This window comes from Suncus etruscus, chromosome 8, assembly GCF_024139225.1.
Source record: "Suncus etruscus isolate mSunEtr1 chromosome 8, mSunEtr1.pri.cur, whole genome shotgun sequence".
In the NCBI taxonomy this organism is placed as follows: Eukaryota; Metazoa; Chordata; class Mammalia; order Eulipotyphla; family Soricidae; genus Suncus; species Suncus etruscus.
This window is the reverse complement of record NC_064855.1, coordinates 10640466-10667709: the sequence shown is the minus strand read 5'-3', so window position 1 is coordinate 10667709 and position 27244 is coordinate 10640466. Positions and strand designations below refer to the sequence as shown.

The window sequence follows — 27244 nt, the reverse complement described above, 5'->3', positions numbered from 1 at the left end:
ATATGGTCTCCTGAATTCCCCGGGAGTGATCCCTGAGTGCAGAGCCAGGAGCAAGCCCTAAGGACTACTAAGTATAGCCCAAAATCTTAACACACACACACACACACACACACACACACACACACTTTTATCCTTAATTTGTACTAATCCCCCCTTATTTTTAATCAAAAGATTTCTAAGAAAAATATAGTACCCAGCTACAATCCTAAATGGAAGCACACAAAAATATAGATTTAGAAATTCAAACCTTAGATTTAGATTCAAATTCAAATTTGAGATTTAGAGATTCAAAATTCAAAACACAATTAATAGAAACACAAAAATAGGCATATGCAGAACTCTAACCTACACACTGTACAACATAACCACAGTCAAACAGATTTTGATAATGCCATAAACTAGCTAGTAATTAACCTATCAAATGTGAGCACAGTTCAGAGAACAAGCATTTGGAATTGAAAACTTCCCATTCCAGACAGGTCTTCAATCCCCCCTTATTTCCTGTAGCAACAACAGTTAAAACAGATGAGTATTAAAACGGGGTGCTTTCCTAGCATACCTTATGGTTCCCCCCAAGCATCATCAGAAGTGATTCCTGAATGAAGATCCAGGAGTAACTCCTGAGCATTGCTGGGTGTGGCAAAAAAAAAAAAAAATCAACCAACCAGGTAAATGGGGAAACTGACCGAGAATATAATCAAGACACACACAAATCAATCTCTGTGAAGAAGATATATCAGACAGAAATCAGTAATTTAAAAAATAAAAAGGGGCTGTATTGTGTGGTGGTTGTCTTTATTGCTGTGATGCTCTTTGAATTTTTTGTTTGATTTTTCTTTTTGTATTGTTGTGTTTCTCTTCCTTTTTCCCTTTCTTCTCTCAAATTGATATTTATAGACTCTAGAAGGACTCCGCCCATTTTTGATGGTTTGATTTTTGTCCCATTTTATTTTTTTTTCTTTCCTTCAAACAGAACCACATAACTTTAACCATCTTGTTCCGCCTCACAAATGAAGGGGGAAATAATGGAGGGTACCAAGACCAAACAGTTGTATGATCATTAAGTAGAAATAAAAAATGATCAGACTTAAACACCAAATCCAAAGCCAACGACAACAGAATCGATACCCAATCTACAAATCTACAACAAGCTAGACACAGAGGAAACCACTTATACTAGCAGCCCAGGGGGTCAAAGGAGGGGATATGGGATGCATACTGGGAACAGGAGTGGAGGGAGGACAACATTGGTGGTGAGAATGCCCCTGATTCAATGTCACTATGTACCTAAAATATTACTGTGAAAGATATGTAATTCACTTTGGTCAAAATAAAAATTATTATTATAAAAAAATAAAATAAAAAAGGGGCTGGAGCGATAGCATAGTGGGTAGGGCATTTGCCTTGCACACAGCTGACCCAGACTCAATCCCTGGCATCCCCTATGCTTCTCCAAGCCTCACAGGAGTAACTTCTGAGTACAGAGCCAGAAATAATCCCCTAAGTGCTGCCAGGTATGTCCCAAATAAAACAAAAATAAACTAAGAAGAAGAAGAAATCAGAGTAACTTACTAGATATAAGTTGTGTGGACTCAAAGAGAGGAAAAGCTCTTCCAGACCCTATTTCAGAAGCTCATACATAGCATATTCCTGTGGAACCACCCCCATATCACCTTCCCACCTCTCACCCACTCACCCCACCACTGCCAACATCAGACTCAGAAACTTAAGGAAAATATCTTCAACATGGTCAAAATTATCTTTATCCCTAGGGAATCAAACAACACGAACCAAGTGGAAGGCATGAGAGTGAGAAAACGAATAAAATAGAGAGATGATCATTTTGATTAAAATAAAGACTCTTGGAAGAAGGCCCAAGAGTACAAATGGAGTCAGAGGGAGAAAACGGGGAAAAACTGGAAATGAGCTTCGTCAAGTGAGCACACAAACCTCCAACAGTAATACTCCAAATTCCACCCAAGAGCCTACTGGGCGCACAGTGTGAATATTCCCCAGGAGAAGTCCTGGATGTGGCCAGAGAGGAGGAAAGCTCAGGCACGTCGGGAGATCAGAGTTAGGACTTACACAAAGCTAGCATCTCCCGCCCCTGAGGTCAGTTAGACCTCAGCAAATGCTCACTATTGTTTTTATACCACCAAATAGCCAGACATCAACATATTAAATGGAGAATTCACCTAAAGTAGCAAAGGGACTGTTTTGGAAACAGTGGGCAGCACAGTACAGATTGTGGGGCCCAGGTGTGAGGTGCTCCTTATGGCGCTCACTTCTGAACAGGCAGACGCTGCAATCTGTCCCCACGACACTCTTGCCAAGGCCTTTCCAGGCTTCTCACTCTGACACATCTCACTGCAGCTCTGTCCTTCTGCCACCAACGTGACTCGGAGAACGAGGTCAATCGCCAGAAAGCCCCAAATGGCTGCTTTTCTGCTTTCCTCACGCTCAGTCCTGAGTGCTGTGAATTGAGCACTTCTGGGAAGACTCCATCCATCCAGGCACCATGGCTAGAGTAGATGACTTTCAGCAGGGTAAAACCTGGAAGGGGTAATGCTGGGCAAAGTCTGGTAATGCCGTCCTCTATAAGCAGAAGCTGAATTGTTCAGGCATCAATCACAGCCTCATTCCCAAAAACCACACTCCATAGAAAATTCTCGACTTCCCTTTCCAGTGTTCCTAGAGTTCATTCCTTTCCTAGCGCTTCCCTCGTACTCTACATAAAATATCAGTTATCTGACACAATCCAGTATTAAGCCAGTGAACTGGCAGCTGAGGGAGAGTAAAGCCACTAGAGAGGTGGCCAAGGCCAGACCAGCTCAGGGCAGCTCAGCACAGAAGGGCAGCCAGGAAGGTGGTTGACTATACAGAGGCAGGAAGGGCTTCCCAAGCTCCTCAGGCCTTGGCTTGTCAGCTCCAGGCCAGGTGGCTAAGTGGGGCTCACAGAATCTGAAGAAATCCAGCTCAAGGTTTGAGAAGCCAAGTGGCCCACCATGTTCCTCAGGTTGAGTCTACACATTGACAACAACCTTGACCAAGAACCTGGACTTCACCATCTGGGAGCTCCTAGCCAGAAATCAGTGGCTCTGGATGGAAAGCTCCTTGCTGCCAGATTACATCCTATAGCATTGTTTGTGTAAACTCTCATTTCTGTTGCCATCACATCCTGCCTCCTCAAGCCTCTTCCCTCCTTCCCTTCCTCTCTCACTCAGCTCCTCGAGACATTTCCTCCAAGCATAGCTTTGTTTTCATGGCCAAGGGAGGCATATGGGGTGGCCAGCTTCTCTCTGCTCCTCTTCTCTTCAGATTCCAGTCAAGGACATGAGTCCAAAACTCTCTCTCCCCCTCTCTCAGCAACCCCCACCTCAAATGAGAAAATCAAAATCATTTGTCAAAAGACATGATTAGTCATAAAGGGCTTTTTTTTCTGTTTGCTATGCACATCAGATGTTAATTATTTTTCAGGTTATTGTGCCAAATTGAATGCCAAGAAGAGAAAAAGAAATCACCAACAATCCTTCAATTCCCTAAAGGAAAAATCTAGATATGGAAAGAACCATTTCTTTTATTTGTTGCTCACAGAAGTCAATTGCAAAGTATTCTGGGACTAGAGACCTAAACCCTCTGCAGGGGAGGAAGGCCTGACTGTCCAACATCTCATACACATATACACACATACACACACATAAAAAGGAATGCAAAATACATCTTATTGTTATAGCAAAAAAAAATCATGATGCAAGCTAGAAAACTATTGCCTACTGGGGGAAACACACCAAAATGTGTCCCCCAATAAGTCACACCCTTGTATAAACCTCTCCTCAAATACTGGCAAAACTTATGGGGTTTATTTGTTTGGTTTTGGCCCACACCCAGTGGTGTTCAGAGCTTACTCCTGGCTTGGCACTCAGTGGTCACTCCTGCTCAACTCAAGGACCATATGGGATATAGGGAATCAAACCCAGATCAGCCCCATACAAGGTGAATCCCTGCCCCACTGTATTATAGATCCAGCCCCAGGACTTGTGATTTTGCTTCCTTTCAATGGAATGACTTCTCAGTCCCTTAGTTATGTTATGTTATGTTGTTATGTTATGTTATGTTATGTTATGTTATGTTATGTTATGTTATGTTATGTTATATTATATTATATTATATTATATTATATTATATTATATTATATTATATTATATTATATTATATTATATTATATTATATTATATTATATTATATTATATTATATTATAAAGACAAAGATATTTTCCAGATATGATTAAAGTCCTGAACTAGCTGACTCTCAAATTAAAAAGAATTAAAAAGATTATCTCAGGTGGGTCTGACCCCATAGATGAGCCTTTGTTTTGTTTTGGTTTGGGTTTTGGTTTTTGAACCATACCTAGTGGCAGTTAGGGATTATTCCTGGCTTCTGCACTCAGAAATTCAGAAATCGCTCCTGGCAGGCATGGGGGCCATATGGGATGCTGGGAATCAAACCCAGATCCATCCCGGGTCAGCTGCATGCAAGGCAAATGCCCTACTGCTGTACTATCTCTCCGGACCAAGATGAGACTTTTAAAAGTTAAGAGAGTGGGCTGGAGCGATAGCACAGCAGTAGGGCATTTGCCTTGCATGCGGCTGACCTGGGATGGATCTGGGTTCAATTCTCAGCATTCCACATGGTCCCCCCAATCCTGCCAGGAGTGATTTCTGAGCATAGAGCCAGGAGTAACCCCTGAGCACCATCAAGTGTGACCCCCCCAAAAAAAAATAAATTAAATAAAAAGTCAGAGGTTAAAAGAAATAGGTCACAGTTCACTGGGCTGGAGCACATGCCTTGCATGCCACAGCCTGGGATAGATCCCCAGAACCACCTGGTTCTCTGAGCACCACCAGGGATGAGGCATTGAGTCAGGAGAAGCCCCAAAACTGCTTAAGGTACCCACACATACACACACACACACACACACACACACACACACACCACTAGTAAACATAACATTGCAACCATGCGTCTCCCTTCTTCTAAGTATTCTGGGGTTTTGTTCCATGAATACTTTAGGTCTAACTTTCTCTAATCCTTGAGCATCAGTCTGCTAGACTCCCCTCTATGCTGTTAAATTCCACTCAGCTGTGGGCCGTGAGGGGATTATAAGCAAGAAGTTAAATATAAACAAATAGACAGAGTGGCAATTGAGTTTGCCCAGATGAAAATCCCAAAGACCTCATGAACATTTAAAAATACAAGTTTTCAAGATACAAGGTAGTATCTCCTTGGAGAAGCATTTTCTTCTCTGCCCTATAAAATTCCCATTTGTCTATCTGCTGTGTTTATCCCAAATAAGCCTTTTACAACCAAACAAGATGCTCACATAAGTAGGTGCTATGATTTCATGGACTCTAAAATGCTTTTCTTCCCTAATATGCAAATGCAGAAAACCTAGTAAAAGGCCCTTCCTTAGGACCCACCCTATGACAAGAAACCCCTTTCCCTGATGCTTTTCTTAACCCCACACATGCATACGTACCTATAAAGAACCTCCTTGCTCAGAAGAGCTGATACCCACTTTGGGGAGCTTTCTCATGCCCACCATAAACACAGCCTGAGATGTCACTGTGGATAAGTAACAGCCAGTGAAGGACCTTCTCCTTCAGTCTCAGGTTGCTCAGTCACTCTCGCCAATGCCAGCTTCAAAAAATCAGAGTGCCCCCAAAACCACTGATGCAAACTACATGAGCAAGCCCCTCTACACCACCAAACCCATCTGCTGTCTACACTGCCTGCTAGGAACCCCAGACAAACCCACCTGCCCAGCACAGTACCAACAGTCCCTGCCCAGACTCTGCCTCTATGTGGAGTGTCTAAGTCTGTTAGGATAAGTTTCAAATGAAGTATCCCTATATCCGTACACATCCCCCTCAACTTCCCCATTGTGATCCTTTTCCTACTAAACTCCAGCAGTTTGTTGGGTATCCATTTCTGCCCCTAATTGTTTTTGCTGCTCACAGTATCACCAATACCTATCACGAGATCTGGCACATATTAGGTAGTCAATAAAAATTTACGTAATGGGGACAGAGAGATAACACAGCAGTAGGGCTTGCAAGCAGCTGATCCGGGACGGACGGTGGTTTGAAGCCCGGCATCCCATATGGTCCCCCGTGCCTGCCAGGAACGATTTCTGAGCACAGAGCCAGGAGTAACCCCTGAGCATCTGCGGGTTTAACCCAAAAACCAAAAAAAAAAAAAAATTTACGTAATGGACTAAACCACGCTCTAGTAACAAAAACAACCCCCCCACATTTTACTCAGTTCTTTGTGTGTGCTGAAAATGTTATGGTGCTAATTCCCTCCATCCTCATCGTAGTCCTAAATGTGATGATCTCTGCTTTACAAAGAAGGAAATAGTAACAGAGAGAGGTGTTAAAGAAAGAGGTCATGGCTATGTGGCCCAGAAGTGAGAGTGAGGCCTGATCCCTACAGGGTGCAAAGCCAGGTTTTCACCTCCTCTTTCTTCCCCCAAGAAAGATCTGGGAAATTGGTGGTAGGAATGTTGCACTGGTGAAGGGGGGTGTTCTTTACATGACTGTAATCATACAACTATAATCATATTTGTAATCACGGTGTTTAAATAAAGATAATTATAAAAGGGGGGGGCTTTACAGAGGTGCCTATCTGTGGCCAGGGAAGGTCACCCAAACATTCTGATCACTTAAGCATCAGGACACCCTAGGTGTCACAACAGGATTGCAGGCAGGATGGCTTCTTCAGGGCTCTGGGAAAAAAAATTAATAGCAAAGGGTTGTAGATGGGTCAACGCTGCTGACTCCAATGCCACCATCTCTTTTTGCCCTCTGGGCCAGCAGGTGGCAGGAGAGGACAGGGTTGAAGGGAGGCTGGGCCACCTTACCTTTCACCCAGGTCCCTTTCATCATGATAGTGTCTTGCTGGTGGAGCAGACTCACGGTCACCATGGCTCCTGGGACCCCATAGCCCCAGATCACAGCCCCCGCGGGCTCCTTCTGCAGGACCATGTAGTCACTGATATACGATGCGAAGCGGAACTCATTACCTAAAAAAAAAAAAAAAAAATGCAGCAGTCACTGAGAAGAGCATCTGTTGGGAAGGGATTCAGCACTTGCTTGGATCTGGTTAAATGGCAAGGAAAGAAGTCTTCCGGCAAGAGAATTCTAAAGAGATGGAGTCCTAAGCTCTGGAATGTCACCACAACAAATAGCAAAGAGGTCACTGAGGCAAAGGAGGCTTAAAGCAAACAACCTCTTCCTTGATCTCCCTTTCATCTCCCTTTCATCTCTGCTTCACTCTCCCCCCCCCAACTCCCTAAAATGCTCTTCTGAGGTTCCCCACATATGGCGTTTTTTGGGGAGAAAAAAAAAACACTTCCACTCATTTCCATTAGCACACTTACTGCAGGAGCAGGGAAGAAGCATGCCTCTCCCCAAAATGGCCTTGCCTACCCACTTTCCCTGCCCTTCATCCCCACACTTCCATTCTTATTAGTGATGTTCCCCCAAGGAATTCTCTTTATTATGGCTTTTTAACAACTCACTGAATATTCTACACCAGCATTCATGAATATGTGACAAAGCTGACTGAGTAAATTCAGATAGATAAAATGCAAAGAAAAGACAGGGTCAGTGAGAAACATAAAAAGTCAGACACTCAACACAAGGGTCTTTCGTTTCAGTTTTACACATTTCACAAGCTAAATGCCAGAATAAAAGAAAAGGAAGAGCACTCAGAACTGTATTCTATTTTGGAGGTTCGCTAACAAGACCAAGTTAGAACTCACCTTAACAAGATCGTTCCTATTTTTAACATGCAGCCTATATCGGAGCATTTTATTAATAACAAGCATTTATCCAAACTGTGTCTCCTCAGAGCTTAACCGAAGAAAAGATATATAGAAACTTCTGATGTCCCACTTAGTCTCAACAAAACAGACAAAAATTCCAAGGAGAAAATAATAAAAAGTAAGATTTCAGTGGGGATGCCATACCAGATGGCACTCAGGGGTTCAAAAATTACTCCTGACAGGCTCAGAGGACAATATGGGATTAAGGATTGAACCATGTCAGCTGCAATTCATGGCAAATAAATGCCCTATCCTCTGTGCTATTGCTCCAGCCCCAAAAGTAAGGTTTATTTTTTTAATTAGGGTTTTAAAAAAAATGATAATCAGGAAAGAAATTGAGGATAAACCAGGTTGTCACAATCCTGCTGAATCCCCTGCAGCTTGCTCACACCAGGGGAGACCCAGCTGGCAAATGAATCCCCCACACTTGAAGTGGGGGAGTCCTACTTGCCCTGCCCTTGGACTTGCAGCCCGATCCCTAGACACACTGCCTGCCTCCTCAGTTAGTGGGAAGAGTCTAGGGGAGCTAGAAGGGCCTTCTGGCAGCCAGGTCTCTGGAGACCGAAACTCTAGTTGCATAAGCACAAGCTGGAGGGAGGCAGAAACACACGTGTGGGAGGCCTTGTCTTGGATAGGTGCTGCATCTGGAACAAAAACGGAAACCTAAAGGCTAAGAGTGATGGGGAGAGAGGATGGGGGGACGGCTCAAAGCTACTTGCAGAGCACCAGCAAAAAGCAAGGGGCCTCTCTGGGTCTCTGTTTGCAAGGCTTTGGGAAACCACTTCTTAACATAGCCAGCATAGGTTTGCTGAACCTCTCAGAGTCTGGCCCTGTTCTGGGCTGAGGAATGGCGGAGCCAGGGTCCCAAGAGGTAGCTCAGTTTGACAGCATTCGCCTGGCAAGTGAAGCAAAAAATAAAGTAGCTGAATTAAAAATAAAATAAAAAGGGGCCAGAGTGATAGCACAATGGGGAGGGATTGCCTTGCATGCGAAGACCAAGGTTCAATCCCGGACTTCTAATATGGTTCTCCGGAGCCTGCCAGGAGTGATTCCTGAGCAAGAGCCAGAAGTAACTTTTTTGGTGTAGCCCAAAAAACAAAACAAAACAAAACAAAACAAAACAAAATAAAAGAAGACCAAGAAGAAGATACAAAAGGCTAGAGCACACACTCCACATGAGGAATTATGGATTTGATTCCATAAGCATTGAGCCAGGTAGCTCTGGGCATGGCTAGGTATAGCCCAAACCAAAGCAATAAATTAAAAAAAAAGAAAATAGAATGTAGGCAGAACAAGGCCAGAAGGCAGAACATTTGCATGTGTAAAAGCCCTGGGTTCAACCCCTGCATTGCAAAAATAAGGATATAAATGTTAGTGATGAGAATGCAGTCCTATTATTTTTAACATACCAACTCCCAAGAAAATTAAGTAAATTTTTGGGCCACTCCCTCTGGTGCCAGCAAATAAACCGGGCATCTTGAATGCAAAGCATGCATTCGGCCCTGAGAACCATTTACATAGTTCCCAAGATTAAGTAGCTGTGTGTGTGTGTGTGTGTGTGTGTGTGTGTGTGTGTGTGTGTGTGTGTGTGTGTGTGTGTGTGTGTTAAGTAGTTTGCATTTCAATGAATTCAATACTAATTATTGATTCTAAGTGTCAGGCACTATTTTATTTTTGGTTTGGGGGCCAAACCCAGCAGTATTCAGGGCTCACTCCTGGCTCTGCACTCAAGTATTGTTCTTATCAGGGATCAGAGAACACCATGGGGTGCTAGGGTTTAAACCTGGGTCCTTCATGTGAAAGGCAAGCACCCTACTCATTCCCTCCAGCCCCCTAAGTGCCAGGCACTATTTCAAGCATTAAAGATGTAACAATGAGAGAAATAAAAAAATAAATAAACTAGATTCTTTCTCAGGAGGGCACTTCTGTCCCAAGACAGCACTCCTATGAGGCAGGGACAGACCAGACCACAGTGCAGACAGCTCTTCTGATGGCCTCACATCACACAGTGAAAAGCCAGGGCACCTGATCCAGAGTTACTACAATTTCCTTTCTGCCCTTTGGAAACTGGTGTTAAGTCATACAGAAGTCATCTTACTTAAGCTCTTCAGCTCACACTCCAAACTTATGAGTGTAAACAGTGGAACATTACCAATGAAACGAGTAGAAAAGATAAGAAATGAGGTAGGACAGTTTTGTATCAGACACAAGACACTTAATAGTTGAAAAAATGATTTTTTTTTTGAGGTCTTTAATGTTTTCTTCACTTGGGTATTAAAATTTAAAAGCCAGGAACCAGTATCCTGAGAAAGTTCAGCACAGTCATTAAAAATAGAAAGATCAAGGGTTGGAGAGATAGCATAGTGAGTAGGACATTTGCCTCATGTGTAGCTGACCCAGCATCCTGTTTGTACCATCAGCACTACCCCCAGCACTACTTCTGAGTGCAGAGCCAGGAGTAAGTCCTGAACAAAAAAAATATCAAATTTGGAAAGTAGGTATCTCTAAGAAGTAGCTGATGAGGACATGTGAGAAACATTCAGGGGATCCCAACAAAACTGGACAAATTCAGTTCAGATGATGGTGGACTGTACCTCTCATATATCACATGGCAAACACAGGCAAGAGTTTGGAATTATGTGAAGGGAAGATGTTGTATGCAACCAAATAAAAACTATCTAAAATACTAATGAACCAAAAATGAAGGAAAAGTTCTGACGTGACTCAAAGGGTAGATAAAATACTGATATTAAACAGTTTTGGGGAGCAGAGAGATAGCAAGGATTAAGGCAACTGCATTGCATGCAGCCAGCTAACTCTAGTTTGATCACCAGCAGTACACACAGGGTCACCGAGCATTGCCAGGAGTGACTCCAGGTGTGTTCCCTGAGCACAAAGTCAGGGGTAGTCCTCTGCACCCAACAGTGTGGTTCCGAGTTCACCAGGAGTGATCCCTGAGCACAGGGACAGTAATAAGCCCTGAGAACTGCCAGATGTGGCCCAAAGACCAATAAACAAATAAATAAATAAATGAAAAGCAGTGGTACTTGTGTTTCTTTTCCTTGGGGGGGGGGGGAGAGAACCACACCCAGATGTGCTCAGGGCATAGTCTTGGCTCTGCACTCAGGACTGCACTGGCTGTGCTCAGGGGCCATACAGGATGCCAGAGATCAAACCAAAGTCAGCTCCATGCAAAGAAAGCACCTTACACACTATACTATCTCTGTGGTCCAGTACTTCTGTTTCTAATAACAACCATCTAAGTCATTAGTTTCAGCCTATTCAATGGAGGCAATGAAACAAACATGAATAGAGGAAGCCAAGATAACAGTGTTCAGTAGAAAATCTAATGAAGTAAAGGCCTCCACATTCCATACTTTCTTCTCACTGCCAGACTCCAGGGCAAAGATGGGGTGGGAGCATTTCTCTTAGGTGCACTTGCTGAGGCCCTGAAAAACCACCTCAGGCTGCAGCAAGGCTAAGCATGGCCTAATATGGGAGTTGTTTTTTTGGTGGTGGTGGTATCTCAGAGGTCATTCTTTGCTGGGCCCTGCAGGCACCTTACCCCTATACTTTTTTTTTTTTTAGCACATCCAGAATCCAACTCAGAGCCTCACACAAGCAAGGCAAGTGTTCAGCCACTAAGCCACAGCCCTAGTCCAACCTGAGAGTTCTTAAGGAAGACAGTCTTGCTTATTATCCTTCCCTCTTCCAACTCAACTTTCTTGTTTTCCCTTAGCCTACATTTCTGGATATGTGCTGGAGTTACTCTTGCTCAGAGCTGGGAAGCTCGATGACCTAAGTCCAGCCTCCTGTCTTCAAAGCATGCACTCCAGCCCCATTTAGTTATCCCTCTGGGCACACAAGTCTCATTTCTTTGCTGTTTGTTTTGGGGCCACACGTGACTCTGCTCAAGGATTACTCCAGGCTCAGCACTCAGGGATCACTCCTCGAGGGGGTAGGGGCGAAAGGAACCAAAGTATACAGGTTTGCTATGCGCAAGGCAAAAATGCCCCATACACTATCTTTCTGGTCTCTCAAGTTTCATTTCTTTTTTTCTTTTCTAGTTTTTGACTCACACCTGTTGAACTCACTCCTGCCTCACTCCTGCTGGTGCTCTGGGGGACCATATAAGATGCCAGGGATTGATCCCAGGTTGGCCTTGTGCAAGGCAAGCACCCTACTCCCTGTCCTGTCTCTCCAGCCCCAAGTTTCATTTCTTAACAGGGATCTCTGAATGGTTTGAAGGGAAAAAACTCTACCCAGCACCACTGTTTTTACTTAGATTAGCGGTTGACTCATAGTTCTTCTGTTGCTGTGACCCAGTCAGTGCCCAACCTGGGTGACTAGAAATGACCTGAATGTGTCATCTTAGAACCTGGAATGTGTGTGCCTCCTTGCAGCGATGCCAGGCTGCTGCTGATCCCATCCATCATTAGGTACATCAGCTACTTCAGACAACAAGGCTGAGCAAGTGAGGGTGTTGTATGCCTTAACCCCCACTACCACTTAAACTGGCACTATTTAATTCTCCCAAGGAACCCAGCTTGAGGGCACCGCTTGAGGGGGCAGCACCAAAGTGCTATTGCATGACTCAGTCAGCTGTTTCCAAATATTCTGTGGCGAGTATATTTTTGAAAATTATTGAAGAATACAATTCTTTCAGGAAGACCCAAAGCAACATGATTTAAAAAAATAGAAAATTGAAAGAAAAACTAAGAGATGGGAGAGAAAGGAAAGAAAATGTTCAGTGGCAAGGATATTTTTTAAAAAGTATTGTGTTTGCAAATATTCTAAGTGGATCAGCCCTCTCCCCTACACACAGCTGCCCTGCAGAGGCTTAGTATGAACAAACATGCAGCCTATGGCTGTATTGGGTTGTCCTGCCCAGCAGTCACCTACAGTTCCCACCAGGGATCTGGGGCCCAGAATCCTGCTCCAGGCCTAAAAGATGCACCCCCTTATGGGGACCTAACGGGGTGCACCGCATCAGGGTGCTCAAAAGGCCTCACCTGCACTGGGATCGACCCACAGCATGAAAGACAACACCAGGCCTGCTTGGAGGATCATCCTGGCTCAGCTCCTTCATTCCAGGGCAGGAGTCCGGGAAGTGGAGACCCTAGGAGCGTGGCCTGAGAGGGGGCTGAGGAGTGGGCGTGGCCTGAGGAGAGGACAGATACTAAGAGGGCGAAGGTGGCGCGGTGGTGGGCGGGGCCTCCAGAGGGGCGGGGCCTCCCGGGGGCGGGGCCCGAGGAGAGTCGCGCCTGGGAGGACGAACCAGTTGGGGCGGGGCCACACTGTGGGAGGCGTGGCCCGAGGCCGCAGTTTGGTCGGCTTGGTGGGGCGTGGCCAGTGCGGAGGGCGGGGCCTGAGGGAAGCAGATCAGATCCTAAGAGGGCGAATGTGGCGAGGGGCGGGGCTTCTTGAAGGGGCGTGGCCATAAGGGCGGGGCCTTGGAGAAGTCGAGGGTGGTGGGTGTGGCCTTTGGGAAGGGGCGTGGCCTGTCCGTTTTTTCCGGCCCTCCCAGCGCTTCCTTTCTCGGCCACCGTAGTTTCATTTCAAGAACAACAACAAAAAAAAAAACGGTTCCCCAGCAACGAGAAAAAGCATCCGGAACCATCCGTCCCAGTCCTGCGCGATCCTAGAGGTGAGGCGGTTCCCCCACAATGTGATCGCCTCAAACCTTCACCTCGGCCTTTTTTTGACAGGTCCTGCGACACCCCCGGGACTGGGGGAGCCTCAGGTTCTCCATAGGAGAGTCTGATCCCCCCCTCCACCGTCTCTCTTCCAAACTCTTGCAGGATCTCATTTGGTCTCCCCATCCCTGGTGAGCCTGACAGCTAGGCTGGATCCCAACCTGGGCAGGGAAGGTTCAATGAAAACAAGCCCAGAAAATAGCAGAAAAGCCTCCTAATTCGCGGGGCTGGGTGACATGAAAGACCCCCCACACACACACACCTCCAACCTTGCTTTCCATAGTTGAAAGTTTCCAGTTCTCACCCCTCAGGCTGCCCAAGTGGAAAGGGACAGAAACCACTTCATTTCCACAAGGGACCCTGGGGTCCCTTTTCCTTTCATTTGGCTCCACATTTAACCGTGACCTGAAATAGTCACCTCAGCCATTTATAGTTGGATTTTTAATCATCACAATCTCTAAAATTCCCCTGGGATAACAAATTTCCTTTGAACAAAGACAGATTTTCTTTGGAAAATGAGCTGACCTCTTTTTTTTTTTTTTTTAATTTTTTTTTGAGCTGACCTCTTAAGTCGGTGTGTATTTAATATCCTAGTGAATGATAAAGAATTCTAATTTCTTAAAAAAAAAAGAATTCTAATTTCTTTGGAAGATATGAGTGAATTTGGGTTTTTTATTTTAATTTTTAGATTAATTAAATTTAAATTGATTAAATAATTAAATTGATTAAAATTTTAATATTTTCAATTTAATTTAAAATTTTAAGTTTTTTATTTTAATTTTTAATTAACTGAAGGAAATGTGGGTTCCATAAAATGATCTGTCATCATAGTGGTGGCAACATAAGGTGAATTCCAAACTATTTTAAGAATTCGCCTTTAATGAATCTCTAGGTACAATAGGGAGCTGCAAGGAGATGTCGATTCCATTCTCCAATACCCACTATCGAATACCACATGGATTTGGGAGTCTTCTAGAAGGGCTGACTCGTGAAATTCTCAGAGAGCAACCGGACAACATACCAGCTTTTGCCGCAGCATATTTTGAGAATCTTCTAGAGAAAAGAGAGAGTAAGCTTTTATAAAAGCCTTTTTTTTTTTTTCCTTTATTTAAGAGACTTAAGTATTTGGTTGTCAGTAAAACTTGTTTAAGGTCATTTGCAGTCCACAGAAAGCTTTCCTACAAAGGCAGGTTGCTTCAAGTAACGGTCTGGCTGTCTTAAATCACACGCCTTGTTACAGGTTATCTTAAATCTCATGGTTTCACATTCTGGAAGATTCCCAGCCTCTATCACACCAACCTTTTTCCTTGTATTCTCCCAACACACTGAGTGGAAGGGGCCTTGAGAAATCTCTTCCTCCCTCTCTTCTTCTTTCCCAGAAAACTGGCCCTGGGCAGCCCAAGCAATGGACTCTGTTCTCCCTGCAAGATGACTTTGTGGCTTCCCTTATATGGACCTGTTCTTACTTGAAAGTATTTTATTTTTTTTAATATAAACTCTTTAAGCACCATGATTACAAGCACAATTATAGTTGTGTTTCAATCATTAACAGAACACCCCCCTTCACCAGTGCAACATTCTCACCATCAATGCCCCTACCCATCCCCTGCCTGTATTTGAGACAGGCATTTTACTACAGTTACTTTTTTTTTTTAAGTTTAATATTTTAAACGTTAGGGGGAAATCTTTCTACATGACTTAAATCAATATTTTTGTGACACATGATATGGTTTACCAAAAAAGGCAGAAGAAAAAGGCTTTGAAGGATAAACCTCCACCTTGTGTGAAGTAATTTATGTCCTTTCTACCCCCACAGTCCCATCCTGCTGAGAACAAAAATGCATACAAACATTAATTCTTTTGTTATGAGCCAAAAAAGCCATTTCTTCACTTCTGTAGATGGAAGGAATTTTCAGATCCCCAGCCTTGAATATTCATGGCTGTCGAGACCTGACCCAGTCAGTGGTCAAAACAAGAATAATTACAGCTATAGGTTTCCACCAAAAACCTTACTATTCTTGATTAGAATGATCATTTTGTATCATCATCATTACTTTTGATTATAGTATTCCACCAGCAGAGAGGTGACTAAAATAACTACAGGCAAATAAATATTCCATATTAGATGAGTATGTGCCAGGGAGGGAAGCCTTCCTGAAGCCATGAACTGAAACAGCACTTAACTGCAGCAAGCACTTCTACCCGCCCATCACCCTGGCACCTTTTCTCCACCCTGGCAGAGCTCACAATCTCTCCAATTTTCCTGATTATTACTGGGCTTTTCCATTTCCACTCAGTATGAATATATTTTGTACAATCTGAAACTCAACTGACGCCCAGATGAAAAACTATTAAGAGAAATCTTATAGGATCAGAAGTGAATGACAAACATTAATTGTTCTTATAACATTCGTTTTATAATTATGCAGTAAAATATTTAACCCGTTATTTCATTAGACCTCATAAATAAATACCCCATTACATTTGAGTCCTTATTACCACATTATGATATCAGATCAGTTAAACAATTGGTCACTCAGGTTAAAGGTCTCCTAAATATTGTCTAATACAAAATTGGAACAACTATTTAAAGAATGTATAAGTATCACACCCTTTTCCACTCACATAAAATCCAATATGAATGACGTAATGAGTACAAATACTTTGTCTCTCCAAAAAGGAAAAAAATCTCTAGGCAAGTATGTGTCATGCGCCCTACCAGCATTACTCATAGGTAAATTAATTGCTAGTCTTAATTTTGATATCTGGGACAGGAAACATGTTGGCACATGACATAAGAAGTAACCCATCACTAGAGGCAAAAAAAAAAAAGTGGACCTCTTTTGGTTTGGGGGACACATCTAACAGTGCTCAGAGGCTACTCCTAGTTCAGTACATGAGGGTGGCACTGTGGCATGCTGGAGATCAGACCCATGAAGAATACACTTAAGCCCACTGACTTATCTCTCCTGACCTAAAGTGGACTTTTTATCAAATGATGTTGAGGTAGGGGGCAGAGTGATAGCACAGCAGGTAGGGCATTTGCCTTGCATGCAGTCATCTGGAGTTGATTCCTGGCATCCCAGATGGTCCCCCAAGCATCGCCAGGAGTGATTTCTCTGTTCAGAGTCAGGTGTAACCCCTGAGTGCCACAAGGTGTGCCAAAAACAAACAAAAAATATTGAGGTAGAGATGAAAAAAGATAAAATTGGGACCAGAAATAGTCCAAGGGTTCAGGCACTTCCTTGCATGCTTGTGACCTTGTTTTGATTCCCAGCACCACCTGTTCCATTGAGGACTGCCCGTAGAACAACTCCCGGACACTACCAGGTGGATCCCTGTTAAAACTGTATCAACTCTTTAAATCAGACACCAGGACAAATTCTAAATTGGAGAGTTAAATATTTTTAATTAAATGCTACAAAAAAAGTAGAAGAAAAATGGACAAATTTCCCTATCCTATAAAAGAAGAAAATATTAGTCAATTAGTAAAAAGAATGATAAAATGTTGAACATAAAAGTAAACTTTCAGAGGCCAGAGTGACAGGTTGGGCATTTACACTGAACAAAGCTGACCTGGGTTCAATACCAAATATCCCATATGGTCCCCCAGCACTGCCAGAAGTAATTGCATATGTACAGAGTCAGGAATAACCTCTGAGCATTGCCAACTGTGGCCCCAAAACAACACAAAACAGAAAAGTAAACTTTCAGATCCAGAGATATAGAACAGAAGATGAGATGCTTGCCTTGTATGCGGCTGACCCCATGCATTCTTCAGCACCACATATGGTCCCACAAACACTACCAGCCGAGATTCCTGTACAAAGAATCAAGAGTAAGCCATGACTACCACCAGGTATTGACCACAAAACCAAAAAGAGTAAAAAGAAAAGTCTTACATGGTAAAAGTCAACATTAGGAAAATAAAACTGCAAATGACAAAAAGGAAAATAGTACTTGCATTTGGTTTTATATCTTAATGGTTTCATGGCCTAACAAAGGTATTCTAGGGCTGGTAAGAAGATTTAGTGTGCTGAGCATACACTTTGCATCTGGAGACCCCCAGCACTACTGCTAGTGAACCCCTAAGTTCAGAACCAGGAAGAGCCCCCAAATATCACCAGCTGACTCCTTCCCCCAAAAATAAAAAGCACAAATTGAGCAAGAAATGAGCAAACAGATAGGATGTGGCTCAGCAGTAGGGTGTACACCCTGCACATGTGAAATCCTAATAGGCAGAAAGGAACAAAATAAGATAAGCAAGTAATTCACAGAAAAATTAATTCATGTAGCTCTCAACATATGAAAACATGCACAAACGAATGCATAATAGCAGAGTATGACCACCCCAATCCATCAGATTGGCTAAGAAGCAAAATTTTGCCAATTTATTCTAGGTGAAGTCAGAGGGGAGCAACACTCATCCATACCGCTAAGGGGGAGGATGATAAAAATGATCAAATCTCCCAGAGGAGAAGTAGGACTCTACCAAAATTATATATAGTCTCTGTCCCAGAAATTTTACCTCCTCACTTTCTAGTCTATTGTTATTTGAAGAAGCTACCCAGATTTCCATTCTCGAGAAGAAATTTGTGGGCACATTAGAACACAGGCATACCATGGTTTAAATAATAGACTAATAATTCTGTTGTGTATGGAGTCCTCTGCAGGACATGCTCAGTGATGGGGTATCCAGTGTGCCTCCCCAGTCAGCCAAGAATTCATTTCTCTGTCCCTCTTTGTGTTTGTGGTCAGGCCTGGTGACACTCAGGATATCCCACCAGTTCAATGTAAAGCCACTCCCAGTGAAGTTCAGGGGATCACACCACGGAACAAACCCAGGCCTCCTGCATGCAAAGCATGTGCTCCAGCCCGTTAAACCATCTCCCAACCCCTCATATTTTTAAATGAAAGAATAAATCTTTAAAAAATTAACTTCAGAGGCCAGAGAGCTAGCACAGCGCTAGAGTGTTTGCCTTGCACGTGGCTGACTCAGGACGGATGGTGGTTCGATTCGCAGCATCCCATATGGTCCCCCAACCCTGCCAGGAGTAATTTCTGAGTGTAGAACAGAAGTAACTTTTTATTTATTTATTTATTTATTTATTTATTTATTTATTTATTTATTTATTTATTGGATTTTGGGTCACTCCCGGCAGCACTCAGGGGTTACTCCTGGCTCTACAGTCAGAAATTGCTCCTGGCAGGCTTGGAGGACCATATGGGATGCTGGGATTTGAACCATCATCCTTCTGCATGCAAGGCAAATGCCCTACCTCCAGGCTATCTCTCCGGCCCCAGGAGTAAACTCTTGAGCACTACCTAATGTGGCTCAAAACTAAAATGCTTCAAACCTGTGACCAAGCCAGTGTCAGCGAACATCTACCTACCCCTGGACTGTGGCCTCTCCCTGTCTTTTTCCTGACATTGGACCTGCTGGGAAAACCAGCTCATTCCACGAACTGGGCAAGAAACAATAGGAACCTGGATAGAACATCTTGCAATAATAAGCATATCAAAAAGCTAGCTCTTAGGATATCTGTAGTTTTTTTCCAAATGACTCAGGAGCATCCAGCACCCTAGTAAGCTCTTAATGGTCAAATTTTCACAGAGTATCAATAAGAAAAAAAAAAAAATACAGTAACCACCAGTAACTGATTTAAATTCCCTGAATGTTAAGTATTCATGAGTTTATAATTATTTTTTTAATTATTTAAAAACCTTGAGAGGATGGTAGGGAGCTAACTGACTATTCTGAAAACTGATGAAGAGGGGAAAGAATCAAACCCTTAACCTGCATCTTCTGTTAAGAACCCTATGACGGGCCGGCAAGGTGGCACTAGAGGTAAGGTGTCTGCCTTGCAAGCGCTAGCCAAGGAAAGATCGCAACTGTGGTTCGATCCCCCGGCGTCCCATATGGTCCCCCCAAAACCAGGGGCAATTTCTGAGTGCTTAGCCAGGAGTAACCCCTGAACATCAAACAGGTATGGCCCGAAAAAAAAAATTTATTAAAAAAAAAAAAGAACCCTATGACAAAATAGCCTAATCATTGACAAGACAGGATTTTTCTGTGTTAAGTAGTCCAGAAAAACAGAAGTAATGAATCACAATACCTCAATTTTTCAAAATGCTCGAATCAAAATCAAACCACTGTCATTTTGTAACTGCTAATGAAAGCAAGCTAGGACCAGAGAGATAGTACAAGGCTGAAGGTAAGTGCCTTCCATGTGACTGAACAGTTTAATTCCTGTGTGATCCTAAGCACCTCTAGAAGCAACCACTGAGCACTGCTGGGTATGACCCCAAAACAAAACAAAATTATAATAATCACCAATAATGATGATCTTTGCATGTGAGCGAACTTGGTTCAAATTCTGGCACATTTGTTTCTCCCATATCAAATTCTGGCACATTTGTTTCTCCCATAGAATTACCAGGAGCAACTCGGGCACAGAGGAGTAGTTCCTGAGAGTATGGGCCCAAAACAAAACATATAAATGTACATACTATTAAGTGTTTATTTCTTCCTGTTCATGTCAACTGACTATATACCTACTTCATTATTATTTTTTATTTCACTGGGTTTTTTGAGGTACTAGGATTGAATTCAGGGTATACCTCCTTTTTATTTACTTGTTTGGGTGGTGGGGGGACATACAATGCTTGGGACCTACTCCCAGCTCTATGCTCAGGTAGTTCTCAGGGAACTATATGATTTTGAGGATCAAACTCAGAGCTTCTGCAGGCAAGCAAGTGCTCCTGCCCTTTAAGATATCTCTATAGCCCCCATCACCATCAGATTTTAGATTTTTTAGTGCCCAATCTATGGTAGTCGGGAGCTGCTCTGGGCCTCTCTTCCAGCAGTGCTCAGAGATACACCTTCTTTTTCAAGACTTTCCCCAGGGTCTGCGTGATTGTACAGCAAATGTGGTGCTTACCTAGGACATGTCTAGCCCAGTTTTGATCCCCAGTACCTCATGTGGTCCCCCAACCCCACCAGAGATGATTTCTGAGCACAGAACTGGAAGTAAACCCTAAGTATAGAAGGGTATGGCCCAACATCAATACAAGAAAAAAATAAGAAAAACTTCAATCTTTCATTCTTCTTAATATTCCCAAATCATATTACTATTTGGCACATTTAGTTTTATACATTTTGATGTGTTTAAAATGTAGATAGAGGGGCCGGGCGGTGGCGCTCGAGGTAAGGTGCCTGCCTTACCTGCGCTAGCCTAGGAGACGGACCGCGGTTCGATCCCCCGGCGTCCCATATGGTCCCCCAAGCCAGGAGCAACTTCTGAGCGCATAGCCAGGAGTAACCCCTGAGTGTCACCGGGTGTGGCCCAAAAACCAAAAAAAAAAAAAAAATGTAGATAGAAGCTAAAACATTTTTATTAGCCTGTCATATTATCTCTCATTTTATTACACATTCTCTGAAGACATAAATTATATTTTTATTGCCACTCTAAATATCCCCCAAGGGCTCATCTAACATTTGATTCATCATTTATTTAATAATAACTGGTTATGTCTACAGTAGGTTACATAATCAATATTTAACTGTCAGTAAAGCCCTGTTATTAAAAAAAAACTTGTTTTATCTTACTAGATTTACTTCATTACTTAATTTAATAAATGAGTTCAAAATTATTCTATTTTTGTCATTTAGAAACCAACTGTGATCCTGCAGAATGGGGGGCTAAGGTAGATGACCGCTTCTATAACAACCATGCATTCAAGGTAGGACCCTGGAAAAATATTGGATCTATTCTTCTCCCTGTCTTCCAAACAGGGACTACTGGGCTCTCCCCAGAATCCTAAAAACTTGAATTGGCATATGTCGCCTAACCTTTCTACTTGTGATTTTATCATTTTGACAATTTCTTTTAAGATATCTGACTTGCTTACAGCTTGATTTTAAAGATGATTTGAAGAAAGACTGTACTTGAACATTATAGAATAATTACTATTGTCATTTATTCTTCAAATCTTATGGAGCATCACCATACTTAGGAAAAGGAGATCCTCAATATTTGTTGAAGTAATGAATGCTATTTCTTCAGATAAAATATGGCACATCCAATTATTTAATTATCATTGACAGCTTACGAAAGACTGTTAAGCATTAAAGATGGCAGTGGTATCATTTTCTCTAAGCAATGAAGCTGTGTGCTCCTTAGAAGCATTTTCAGACCCAGACTTTCTCATCCAGAGTCCCACATTCTGGCAGAGGCCTGCAGTGAAAGCTGCTATACTACATGTAAGGAATCAATGCCTCTCTGTTGTATGTGGAATGACTCTAGTCATGGACATTCCTTGAAAATGGTCGTTCAAAACCCTGTGTTCTGTAGTCTAGGGTGAGGAATATGGATGACAAAGGCTGTGTGGGATCCAGCACTATGGGTAGCAAATGGGAGCCTGGTAGAAATTCAGTCTCTTACTATTCCAGGGCTTCAAACCAGAAACAACATAGAATTTTAACAAGATCCCCAAATCAACTGTTAGCTCATTAAAGTCTGAAAAGCACTTCTTGAGACACTAGGATAACACATTAACCACAAGGCCCCAGAAGATTATAGAATTAAAAGGAATTAATCGAGTTCACATTTTGATGGTACTCCACAGTAGCCCTAGGGATTTCCTGGGGAAATGGCTGTCACTTATTCCATGAGTTCAAAAAGTAAAGTTTCATCCATTTGTGTCTGCCAGATAGAGGGGTGTTCTATTTATTTCCATTTAACTGGGTTCTGTTACTCATGTTTTATTTCTACTCTTGCCTTATTGAAATCAGCAGAATCATGTTGAAAATGTGGATCTTTGTTACACAGTAATTTTATACAGTGATTTTTATCCTCCTCTTTAAATTCTAGTGGCTTGATTGGATTTACTTAAATTAAAGGCAATAAGTATATGCCCTTAAATTTATTTTAGGGGTTAAAGAAGCACTTCCCATAAGTTTTAATTAGAACCTCTATTTGAAGGAAGAGTTTAGTAGCTAAGTCAAATTTGGCAGAGTTGACCCCATAGAGATAAAAAACAGCAAATAAGGCACTTTTCTTGCAAGCTGCCTAGCAGGGCTCTACCCATACCCCATCAGTTTCCTGAGTCCCACCAGGAATTAACTATGAGTGTAAAGCCAGGAGTAACCCCTGAGTACCACAGGGTGTGACCCCCAAACAAATAAAAAAAAAAAGACTGTGCTGGTCTCTTCTTTTCTAATTAAACCATTACTACTTTACCTTAATTTTTACTTACAAATTTCATTTAAAAGTCTATTTTACTTTACACTGTGGAACACTGGTAATTAGTATGTTCCTCTTTTAGAAACTGTTGGCATCTTAATTTTACTCTTCATTTCTCATTTATTAAAATGCTTAGCTTTTCACATAAAGTGGGGCTTTAGAATTAAACGATGCAGGTACTTTTCAAAAATAAAAGAACACTTTTTTTTTTACCAATTCTTGAACTCTGATGTGTATTTATGCATATGAACTCCCAATTTCTTAAGAATTTTCATTTACTATTTCTTTCCCCACTCCTTTCCTTACTGAAAACTCAGTATGTGCTTTATTCCCGCTGCTTCACAGTAAGAAAGGCACTTACTGCCCAGCAGTTCATCCCCAGACTGCAATGTTTTGGAAACATTATCTCTACTCTCTCTTCAGGATCAACAAGTATCTGAAGTACCTGAGCCTGGAACAAAGCCCAAAGCAACTGGCCCAAAGGCCACACCTACAATAGCCATTGTAAGTCTGATTTTCCATGTACTTACTAGCTCATAAAGAATGACAGAACTCATGATTCATAAAGAACGATGGAGCTCTAGATATGTCTCTGATCTGTTAGCCAGAGTGGTAAAATTGTGTTTTGGCTTCCCAGAGACTTAGCATAGATGATAATCTTAACTGGTAAGTGACCCGAGCCCTCCCTGCCTTTACAAAAGGAATGTTCATTCTTTACCTTAAAAGTAAAGTTCTTTTCTTTCAAGAATGTCAGTAGAGGGGCAAGAAGTCATAGAAATAGAAGTGGCCTCGCATGTGGCCACTTCAGCCATGGTCCTGTTTCTACCCCCAGCACTATAGATACCCCCCCCCCAAGCAAAACCTGAGCACAGCCAGAGCTAGCCCAAAAACAAAGGAAAATAACGTCAGTGAATGGAAATACCTCCCCAGGAATAGACAGGCTCTATTCGACCCTCTATTGGACTCTCTTGGACAGACTCATCTACCATTTGGGGAGTTTCCTCACATGGGACTGTCCACACTATCGAGTGGCAGAGGTCAGCTTGGCTCACTTCCATGCCCGTCCTCTGCAATAACACCTTAGGGAGGTCCCCTGCAAAGATAATCTAGCAAGTGGCCTGTGCAGCCAGTTCTCTAGACATCAGGACAGCACATATTTCTCTCCCAATGCCGCTCCTCTCACGCCACTTAGGGAGCCTGAAATAAGTCAGTGGGATTGTCAAGATCACCATAATAACATAGGGCTTAGTTTAACACCATTTCACACATGTGAAACAGCTAAGTTAACCTTAGTACACATGCACCCTCTACAATGCCTCTACATCCTTTACAATGCCAAGATACAAAGCTCCTTTTCATGTTTTGTGTTTTCTTTTGGGGCCAAAACTGACAATGGCTTCACACTCAAGAATCACTCCTAGTAGTACTCAAGGGACCATATGGGATCAAACCCAGGTTAGTTGTTTGCAAGGCAAAAGCCCTAACCACAGTACTCTTGCTCCAGCCCCCCTTTTCATGTCTTAATGTCCAAATTAATTACCCAATAATTAATGCCCCAGAGTGCACCCAATTACCCTGAAAGACATGATGCTTCATCTTCTAACTGGACTTTTATAAGGCTAGGTGTGTGGCTAAAGAGGTGTAATGGGAGATTAGGGCTCAACCACCCAAAGATTCCCCCAATAAAAGACTGAGAAAATAAATCAGGTATTTTCATTGAACTGCCAACTAGCTGACTTAGAATCACAAGAAGGTTGGGGATGAGAGAGATGGAGAGAGAGAAAGAGAAAGAGAGACAGACAGAGAGAGATGTTTTAGGAAACTAATAAATTAACACTCGGATTCATTCTGTGTAACCATGATTATTTTGAAACAGCACTTTCACTATTCTTGACATCTCACAATGCTTCAAGTTTTCTTGTTTTCCCCCAGAAAACATGTTATTTCTCAGGAAACTGTTGTATAGAAGCTATTTTGGAGGGGGAAGTTGGCAATGATCTTTTATTGCAGAAACTTATTAAAGAATGACAAAACACAATGCCTGCTATTTTGGCATTCACCATTTGGTGTATAGTCAACTAACAAACATACAGTTCCTCTCGAAGAAGAGCTCAGCATCACCCCGTCTCTAAACCGACTAAATGCATGTGCTTGGGGATGGGGAGGTGCCCCCATGGGTGCTCAGGGCTGACTCCTGGCTCTGTGCCCATGGGGCTCATTCCTGGCGGTGCTCAGAGAACCATATGGGGTACCACAGACCAAACCCAGGTCAGTCACTGCAGGGCACGCTCCTTTCCTGTTGGACTATTTCTCCAGCCCCGATATATTTATTTTTATTGATCAAAATATGAGCTATTTTAGACGTGTCTGTCTCCTTTACATGAAGGAATCAACTGAAGATGAAATAGAGAGGGGGATAGCGGCACTCAAAATCCAAGCCGTCTACCGAGGACAAAGAGCTCGAAGAGAGGTTAAGAAGTTGAAAATTGAGAAAGCAGACGAGAAGTGAGAAGACCAGCCTCACTGGCACTCGTCCCCACCCCAGAACACGTGGAAAAATAACCCAGATCCATCGTCTCTTGATTGTCATTTTCCCGAAAGGAGATTTGATGTAGTGAAATAACATTTGTTGCTGTTGTGGAAATCTGTTGTGAGCTTTTGTTTAATAAACATGCCATTGAACACATGCCTCTCAGTTTCCTTGAGATCCCTGAGTCTTACTATTGTATCTATGCCTAAAGACCCTCAGATTGCATCTCGAGAGCTGCAGTTCCCAATTCCTCATAGCCCTGAGATTGTGTCATCTTGGTTCACTGCCATGGAGGGGCCAATCAGCAGAGACACACAAATACAGGTCCACAAGGAACTTTTTTCCCTAATAGTAGGTTTTTAAGAGTGAGAACACACCAAAGACAGGTAGTCTTAAAGGAGTGTCACCTACAGGCAGGACTGTACTGGCAGTAAGCCGTGCCCTTAAAGATGGGAGACTCCCGTGCTCCAAGTCGCCATCTTCTCTGTGTGGTTGAGTTTTCTTACAGAGAAAGTATGGGCTCAGAATGGGTGTGTTGCAGGCTGGCTGCTCCAGTATGAATAAGAAAGCCCTGTGGACAGGCCTCCTGGGTGAAGTGAAGCACCTTCACTTAACTGCAAACCTACCTACATGAAGTGAAGGTTAGACTCTGGGGGCAAGGTCTAGAGCTTTCTACTTTGTGAGAAGGCTGAAACCATGGCAGTCGTTTTTGTGCTTATCTAGGGGGGTCTGCTGCTAAACTCTCTGGGTGAGTCTAACTGTGATAGAATCAATAGTTCTTTTCTGTGTCTGACTCACTGTCCCTCATGAACTTAAGATATACATGTCTTACAAGTAGTTGTGGAGAGTTCAGTAGGGAGGGTGCTTACTGTGCACATGACCAATCCAGGTTTGATCCCTAGCACCCCTTATGGTCCTCCACACCCCTTCAGGAGTTATCACTGAGTATAAAAATAGGGAGTAGCCCCTTGAGCACAGCTAGCTGTAGCCCAAAAAGCTAAAAGTATAATAAAGTAATAGTAGAAAATAGATAATAGACACTTTCACTGTTTTATCTTTTTTCTTTTTTCTTTTTTTTTTTTTTTTTTGGTTTTTGGGTCACACCCAGTAGTGCTCAGGGGTTCCTCCTGGCTCTATGCTCATATGGGATGCTGGGGTTCGAACCACCATCATTCTGGATGGAAGGCAAACGCCTTACCTCCATGCTATCTCTCTGGCCTGAGACTTTCACTTTTTGTTAAAAATAGTTCTTAATGAAGCCGGGGAGATAGCACGGAGGTAAGGCATTTGCCTGGCATGGAGAAGGACAGTGATTCGAATCCTGACATCCCATATGGTCCCCCGCGCCTGCCAAGAGTGATTTCTGAGCGTGAAGCCAGGAGTAACCCCTGAGCACTGCCAGGTGTGACCCAAAAAACAAACAAAAAATAGGTTTTTTTTATTTTTTAGCCTTACTGAAGCAAGGCCTCAAAAAATTGATAACGACTCAGAATCATTCCTCTCCACAGAAATCTTTAGTAAAAGGCGAAAGATTTATGCGATTTGAAGAGAAACCAGAGTATCACAAAAAAGAATAGTTCTTAATGTTTTCTGATATGTTAAATTGTGTTCTGATTAGAGATAAGACTATAGCCAACAAAAATAATAGTTAACAATAACAGCTATAGTTCTATATAAAATATATTTAAAATTCATGATACTTGGGAGAAATATATCTAGTGGTGATTTCTCAGGCAGTATTTGAGTTTCCATAAAAAACTTCCTCAGAAGAATGTACAGCTATAAAGTACCAAAATCCTCTATTTCTAAGTGGGGGTGGTTCTCTTTGTACATAACTCATTTATCTGTAACTTGGATTTCTTGTTCTTCCAATTCCAAAGTTTTTAT

General features: G+C 42.6%; 2 protein-coding genes and 1 non-coding gene across 4 annotated transcripts in view; 1 reads left to right on the top strand and 2 right to left on the bottom strand.

Annotated features, from left to right (window-relative positions):
- The window catches only part of SIAE (sialic acid acetylesterase), a 44824-nt gene extending 31757 nt beyond the window's left edge, over positions 1-13067 (bottom strand). For both annotated transcript variants that reach the window (XM_049777928.1, XM_049777929.1), the window contains exons 1-2: positions 12899-13067; positions 6921-7082 (exon numbers count right to left, since the gene is read on the bottom strand). In XM_049777928.1, coding sequence (XP_049633885.1) covers positions 6921-7082; positions 12899-12956 — 220 coding nt within the window. In that variant the 5' untranslated portion in view covers positions 12957-13067. The remainder of the gene's footprint in view (positions 1-6920; positions 7083-12898) is intronic.
- A 388-nt stretch (positions 13068-13455) lies between these two features.
- SPA17 (sperm autoantigenic protein 17) lies at positions 13456-25336 on the top strand. The gene is made up of 5 exons (XM_049778361.1): positions 13456-13533; positions 14475-14651; positions 21255-21325; positions 23251-23331; positions 25214-25336. The coding sequence occupies exons 2-5, from the start codon at positions 14498-14500 to the stop codon at positions 25334-25336; spliced, it is 429 nt and encodes a 142-aa protein (XP_049634318.1). The 5' UTR covers positions 13456-13533; positions 14475-14497.
- A 1468-nt stretch (positions 25337-26804) lies between these two features.
- LOC126016857 (U5 spliceosomal RNA) lies at positions 26805-26919 on the bottom strand. The gene has a single exon (XR_007498543.1). It is a non-coding gene; the product is annotated as a U5 spliceosomal RNA (small nuclear RNA).
- Positions 26920-27244: the final 325 nt, after the last annotated feature.

Coding starts and splice junctions, on each gene's coding strand:
- SPA17 (XM_049778361.1), top strand. CDS start 14,498: ATGTCGATTCCATTCTCCAATACCCACTATCGAATACCACATGGATTT. Junction 21,326..23,250: donor ATAACAACCATGCATTCAAG/GTAGGACCCTGG, acceptor CTCTCTCTTCAG/GATCAACAAGTATCTGAAGT. Junction 23,332..25,213: donor CCACACCTACAATAGCCATT/GTAAGTCTGATT, acceptor CTTTACATGAAG/GAATCAACTGAAGATGAAAT.